Source organism: Anopheles bellator, chromosome 1, assembly GCF_943735745.2.
Source record: "Anopheles bellator chromosome 1, idAnoBellAS_SP24_06.2, whole genome shotgun sequence".
NCBI classification, from domain to species: Eukaryota; Metazoa; Arthropoda; class Insecta; order Diptera; family Culicidae; genus Anopheles; species Anopheles bellator.
The window spans coordinates 17,944,018-17,951,003 of NC_071285.1; the positions used below are offsets into that span (position 1 = coordinate 17,944,018).

Below are 6,986 nucleotides of genomic sequence, written 5' to 3' on the forward strand. Positions count from 1 at the left end.
CCGCAAAGTCCGGAGTCGTAAAATTAAATTAGACCGAAGACAAACCAAAAGGGTCATTGCGGCAGCAGCGGGCGGGTACGGTGGCCAGACTGGGCAGACAGAGTCCTCTGGCGCGCTGTGGCGGGTAGGAACGCTCGCAGTATCCTGCCCGAGCTCGTTTAAAACGTTGTGGCCGCCACCGCCGCCGCCGGGCGATTATGTTTGTTTTGCCAAAACAAAACACCCTTTCGTTCGGCCGAAGGACATCGGCATCTTGTCCACTGGCCGGCGGCGGTGGTCAGCCACAGCGGGTGGCCGACCACAGCCGCAAAGGGTTAACCGGGACCAAACACCGCTTAAGGGGACGATTATCCGTCGTGCCCCGGGCAATCGACGGTAGCAATCGGATTCGGCAACACGGGTCCGCTTTTAAAGGGCCCGGGGCTCGGGCACCGGGCCGGAGGGTACACTCACCGGAGTGGACCGGTTCGGGCCCAAGTGCGCCGTAATCGCGCCCAAAGGGATCGGGAGTTTAATTACAAAACTTTGGGCCCCGGACCGGGCCTCTGAACCGGTCCCCCGCTCGAGTGGAGTTGAAGACCTTCGGAGCGAGCTTTTCCCATTACAAGGTGTCCGCCGCTTCGGGCTTCGGGTGATTCGGGACTTTATACGCGTTGCGCGTGCTGCAGTCCCGGAATTGATTCCCCCCGACACCCGGAAGGCATCGGCCGGCCCAGAAAATCCCGACTCGAGTGATGCTTATCGAACGAAACCCGTCGTGGATGTTACGTCCCAAGGGCAAGTGGAGTGGAAAATTTTCCACTCCCCGACCGGTGACTTATGCGATGACACATTATCATCCGAAGAATCAATCGCCGCTGCGTGCCGTTCGAATAAGTGTCCAGCGTTCCTGGCAGCAAGTGCCTCAATCGCCCCGGAAGCACACACGTCAAGCGTTCAAATTAAGCGGCCCGGCACCGAGCGGCAGGTACTCGCGTCGGTCCGGCCGGATGCTTGCAGGATGCTGCGCAAGGAATCGCCATTCGGGGTGGACAATTAAAAATTTGAATACCGATCGGGGCCAACACTCGGGCACGGGGTTTGATCTCGCTCGCTCTGGCTGCAGCATCTGCGGGCTTCCGGTCGGCCGCGGACAGAAAAGGACACTCGCTCGGGGCTAAAGTGGGGAAGTGCTCAAGTGTGCGTGCTCACGCACTTCCTGGGCGCTGGAGCGAGACAACCCGTGCCACCGGCGCTTGAGGACCCTTTCTTTCGTCCTTGCAAGGGCTCTCAACACGCGAACCTGCGCTGCGAAGTGCGTCTCACATGAGTGTGTGCGTGCGTGTAGGGGAAAGAATGATCGCACGCGGAAAAGGACGATCGCTCACCTCATTCCGCGAAGGATACCCGAACAATAGCATCTACATTTAAAAAAATCCTTAACTCGCCGCAAGTATGTTGTGCTAGGTCATCGGAAAGATTGTCACGTAAATCGTCATTTAAAATCGCCGACTGCTCACCAAACGAAAAAAAAACACCAATTTTTGCATTTTTTCCATCTCCTGGTAGTGAGAAAAAAAATATAAGAGAGGAGAGAAAAAAGGGGAACTTCATTCGACACACGAAGTTCCCTTTTCTGCTCACACTCGGGCAGCGCTTAGTTGGAGCGAGTGAGAAACGCGGTGCCAGAGCGGGATGAAGAGTGCCATCGGCGTAGGGGAAGACTCGAAACACCATTCAGCCTATGAGAGACTCGCGTCGCTCCGCTCACTCACGCGGCTCTCACCGAGCGGCCAGTATCAGTGGCGTGAGTGCGAGTGAGCCGGTAAGCGCCGGCAAGCGGGACGCAGCGAGCGGGAAAAGTGGTTCGCAGCGCCCAGAACGGCCGCCGGAGAACCAGGCCGCCAGGCCGGGAACCAGTTTCATCCCGTCGGTGAGCGAAAGGTGAGCGAAAGTAAATTCGGCGCTTTTAATTTTCTGTTTGATTTCTGACGTTTCGCTCACCAACACACGCACTCGTCTGGGGGTGCGAAGAGTGGAGAGGGGGTGGTGAGGTCCCGGTTTTTTTTGGCGCTTCCTGGCACCGATTACGTCGGCGGAAGGATCATTCGCGTGCCGACGGTTGTGTGCATCGCTTCGCGCCCCGAGATTTTCCCGAGCATCCGTGAACCGCGCGGCCGAGGACACCGGGTGCGTGCGTGCGTGATTATCTCCGTCGGTCACATTCCGGCAGCAGGGATCCCGCTGCGGTGGTCCGTCCAGGTCCAATCAGTCACGATTAGGTCGCCATCGCGAACGGATGTCGAGTGCTTCGAACAAAGAGCAGCAGCAAGAAGGGACCCAGAGATATCCTTTCGGACGACGACGCGTGTGTGCTGTGAATTAATTTTTCGTGACTCGTTATCGTGAGCGCCCCCATTTTTTGATCATCGTGCACGTGTGTGCTGGGTGTGTGCATTATTAATGTGTCGACCCGAGAACTAGTGACAGATTCGTGCTCTAGAATCCTTTCCGTCGACGAAAGTGCAACTTCTAAAACTGCCGAGGACTCTCGCGCGCGCTTTCTCTCTATTTTGCGCTGGGGCACGTGTGCGTGCTGTGCCCGGAACCGGAAGGTGTTGTGCGTGGTGTGTGGTGTGTAACCCCCAGCATAGCTGGTGTGTGTCGCGGTCAGAACGCGCAATTTACGAAAATCGCCGGCAAGTGGCCAAGTGATGGCTTTGTCGCTGCTGCAGGACGCTCAAACAGCAAGAGGTAAGAGAGACACTAAAAGCTGGCGGGGGAATCACTAATTAATTGAACAGAGCTCCGCTCACTCCTTCTGGATCGGTCTCAGGGTGGTCCACTCCCGTAGTGTAGTGTGGTGTGGATGGGTTTAATTGATTTAATTTGAAGAAACCCACGGCACCGAGACATCTTCTTACTCTTATTCTCCCGATGCGCCTAGAATTCGACATTCTCTTCACACTTGCTTTTCGTACCAAATTTCTTGGTACCGCCGCGTTACTTCCCATTTCTGACTCATTCTGCGAAACACAATAGAAGACCACCACCAACGAGCGCGTTTTTCGTGTGTTCTCTGTGCCGTCCGAAGGGACCCCCTACTTTGTCTTGGGGGGGAGCCTTCTCGGAACCCGGAAGTTATTGGTGGATTGGATTCAAAAGAGAGACAGTTGCGTTCGAATGAAATCATGTCTCGAGCACGTCGTCACACCGCAGAACAGGAGGGACCCCACAAGGGGCACCGAGTTTACCGGAGAAACCTGGCCCCACTGGAGCTGCATTTTTCGTAGAAAGAGCTTCCTGTTCGTGGAAACCAATTATGACGCGCTACGACGTTGCAACTTTGTTTCGCTTCGGTTCAATTTGTGACCCCCATAATGGAATTCTTCAAACTAATTATCCCTGGGTTTCGCTCGAACTACGCAATTTTTCCAACGGCCAAGGAATGTGTGTTTTGTGCCGTGGATGTGGAGATCGAATAAAAACCCTCCTTACCCTGCCTGCTGCCGACGGCGCAAACATTGTTTGATGATGGCCACCGTTTCTCTCTACCCGGTCACAACAGGATCGTAATCAACCCGCGCGGGGTGCTTTCACTTTCTCCTCCCGTGTGTGCAAACAGTGGGAAAATAATAAACCATCGCGGAAAAGGGGGTGGCGCGCAGAGGTCAGGCGTCTCGCGAGAAAGTAAACAAAACATAATTCCACTTCCTGTGCGCGCGCGCCACGAACAAATGAGAACACACACTGCTCTCGATTTCGACCTCTGTGTCCCCACACCGGCCCGGGGGAAAAAAGGGTTCGTTGCGAAAAGAAGTCCATCATCACCGGCTGGCGGGCTGGTGTGTACACGCCACACAGCGGGAAGGCGGCAACACAAACATATAAATAAAGGATTAGCGGGGAGCGAAGAGAGTTGCTTTGGCTTGGCCTCTGCAAAGGCGGCAGAGGCGGGTGGTAAATAATAGAGAACCGCGCGCGCTTTTCCGAAGATGACGACGACGGGCGCCACATCCTTGGCGAGAGGCGCCAACACAAAAGGCGAGCGGCGAGAGCGAAAAAGGATACGCGTCGCAAGCAGCAGGCTCATGTGTGCGAACCACGTGTGCCGTTGCCTGAGCAACAGTCGCCGCGTGTGGTGAGTTACATACGTGCGTGGTGAGTTCGGTGTGGTGAATATCGTCTCGTCGCTCTAACGACGGGGAAAGCCGGGCCGCGCCGCGCCGCGCACAAGGACGCGCGATTGTATTCGTCCTCGTCCTTGCCGACCCGAAGAAGAAGGGAGCGTCTGGGTTGGGTGTTGGGGGGCTTTGTTTTGCTTCTCTCGCGACGAGCGCCACACACATGACGATGCCGACCGAAGGAAGAACACGGGGCGGGCACCCTTTCGTCGTGTGTAGAGTATCCTTTCGGTCACCGGGTGTATGTGTATGTGCTGCGCTCGCCAGGACAACAACACACACGCAGAGCGCCGGAAGCCGGCAAATTTCGCTGTGGCGCGCCGGATGTTTGTAGTATTTCGCGCGCGACAGGACCTCTCTGCCTGGTGTGTTGTGATGAATGGGGGATTCTTCGGGTTTTTGTTGCTTCAGGTTTTGTGCGTGGGTTGTTAAATCAATTTACTAATTTTTGGTCTTTCTGTTTGCTCCCTCTCCCTCTCTCTCCCTCGGTAGGATTAGCAGCCGTCCGTACATTGCAAGGGATGAACCGTGACGAAGAGCGGAGCCTGTCCGTATCGCCCCCGCTGACCGGTCAGCGTGCGCAGCAACACCACCACCACCTCCTTCACCACCACCACCTCGGGATGGGCCACCTTCAGCACCACCAGCAGCACCTCCACACCCCCTCCGCGGCATCGCCGGCATCCCTCTACGGGGGCTTCCATCCGGCCGCGGCGTCCGCCATGGGAATGCTCGCACCCCAGCTCCTGGCTGCCAATCAGACCGCGGCCGCCGCCCTGATGGCCGCCGGATTGCCGATGTCCCTCCGAGCCTCACTGGCGACCGGTCTCTTTCCGCCCCACGCCGCCCTGTTCGGAGCGTGGGCTCCACCGACGCCGACCAGCAACAACAGCAGCCCTCCGCCACCGCAGAGCCCGATCTCGCCCGCCCTCAGCCACAAGAGCTCCAAGTCGCTCAAGCTCCAGGCCAACAACAACAACAACAACAACAGCAGTAGCAACAACAACAATCACATCGTGTCGACCACCTCCGAGATTCTGCCGCAGACGAAGAAGCTGACCAAGCGGAAACATCAGTCGTCCGCCCGGAAGGATCTCCAGGCACAGCAGCAGCAGCACCTTCTGATGCGGTCACCGACCCACCATGGCCACCACCATCACCTGCACCACTCGGCGGTCACCTCTCCGGTGGACATTCCGAGCAGCCACGATATGGTGAGTCCGGGGCCGATCTCTCCGCCAACGTCCGGCTCGTCGCCCCAGTCGAACGGGAGCAGCGTGGAGCTTCCGACGGCGGCCGCCACGATCACCACCACCACCGCCGCCGCCGCCCCGTCGACGCCTTCCTCGTCGGCGGCCGGGACTGCCGGGGTGCGTGATCCTTCGCGCGATAAGGTGTTCACCTGCAAGACCTGCAATCGGTCGTTCGGCTACAAGCACGTGCTGCAGAACCACGAGCGGACCCACACGGGCGAGAAACCGTTCAAGTGTCCGGAGTGTAACAAGCGGTTCACGCGTGACCATCACCTCAAGACGCACATGAGGCTGCACACGGGCGAAAAGCCGTACTCCTGCACGCACTGTGACCGGCAGTTCGTGCAAGTGGCCAACCTGCGGCGGCACCTCCGCGTGCACACGGGCGAGAAGCCGTACGAGTGCGAGATGTGCGAGCAAAAGTTCAGCGACTCGAACCAGCTGAAGGCGCACATGCTGAGCCACAGCGGCCAGAAGCCGTTCCACTGTGATAGGTGCAACTCGAGCTACCGCCGGCGGCACCATCTGCTGCACCACAAGTGCGGCATCACGAGCCCGCCGACGCCGGCCATCAGTCCGGCCATGAGTGGGCTGTCGGCGGACCACCACCACCACCTGAACCGGTTCGCCTGCGGTGGTTCCGAGTCGAGCGACATCTCGATGGAGCTGGCCAAGACGGCCCTCGGTGGTCCCGGCACCGGATCCCTCCTGTTGCACGAGAAGTACCCGGGTCTGACGCTTCCCCTTAACTTCGGTCCGATGCCGGATCCGCTCGGGAGTCCTACCGCCGACGGTGGCATTTCCGAGCACGACGATGGATCGCTGGCGGCGGGTAGTAGCAGCGCCATCGACCTGCGGGCCGCCAGTAGCCGGTCACGGACACCGCAGCAGCAGATCGCGCACGTCAAGTCGGTGATGCCGGAGCAGACGGAACCGGAGGACCTCAGCATGCACTCGCCCCGTTCGCCCGTCTCGATGGAGGAACTGGACGAGCTGGACGATGCGGCCACACTCTACCTGAAGCAGCAGCTCCGACAGCAGCTGCGCCATCACCACCAGCATCACCACCACGGTATGGAGTCGTAAATCGCCGGCCGCCGCCCCGTACACTGTTGTTTTAGTCGTTGTTGAAACTCAAACCAAACCACCTCAAGATGCCAACGCCCCAACTCTATAAATGCGCGCCGTCGTCATCATCGTCCTCCGAGTTCTCTCTCTCTCTCTCTAGATGTTTGTTACGATTCGCGGGTGGCGAGCGCCACCCGCCCCACGATGAGCTTCCCGCGCGCAAGATTTTGAGGTGTACTACACAGAAGTAGGGACATAAACGAACCGAAGAAAAACCAATGGAAAACAATATGTATTTATGTATATAGTTAACCGCCGTTAGAGAGATGTGGCGCGAGGATCAGAACACAGGCACACTCTCGATGAGGAGAGGAATCTCTCCATTACGTACGTCCCCTCAATGCGTGTCCCCTTTCTAATCTTTCTCTCCCCTCTTGATATCCAACACTCACCTCAGGCACAGAAAAATAGCCTTCGATCTTGTACAAATAATAACTCTTTA

General features: G+C 57.7%; 1 protein-coding gene across 1 annotated transcript; it reads left to right on the forward strand.

The window, feature by feature from the left end:
• The first annotated feature begins 2,693 nt into the window (after positions 1 to 2,693).
• Positions 2,694 to 6,502, forward strand: LOC131215146 (protein krueppel). Its single transcript, XM_058209531.1, has 2 exons — positions 2,694 to 2,733; positions 4,656 to 6,502. The coding sequence occupies exons 1-2, from the start codon at positions 2,694 to 2,696 to the stop codon at positions 6,500 to 6,502; spliced, it is 1,887 nt and encodes a 628-aa protein (XP_058065514.1).
• The last annotated feature ends 484 nt before the right edge of the window (positions 6,503 to 6,986 follow it).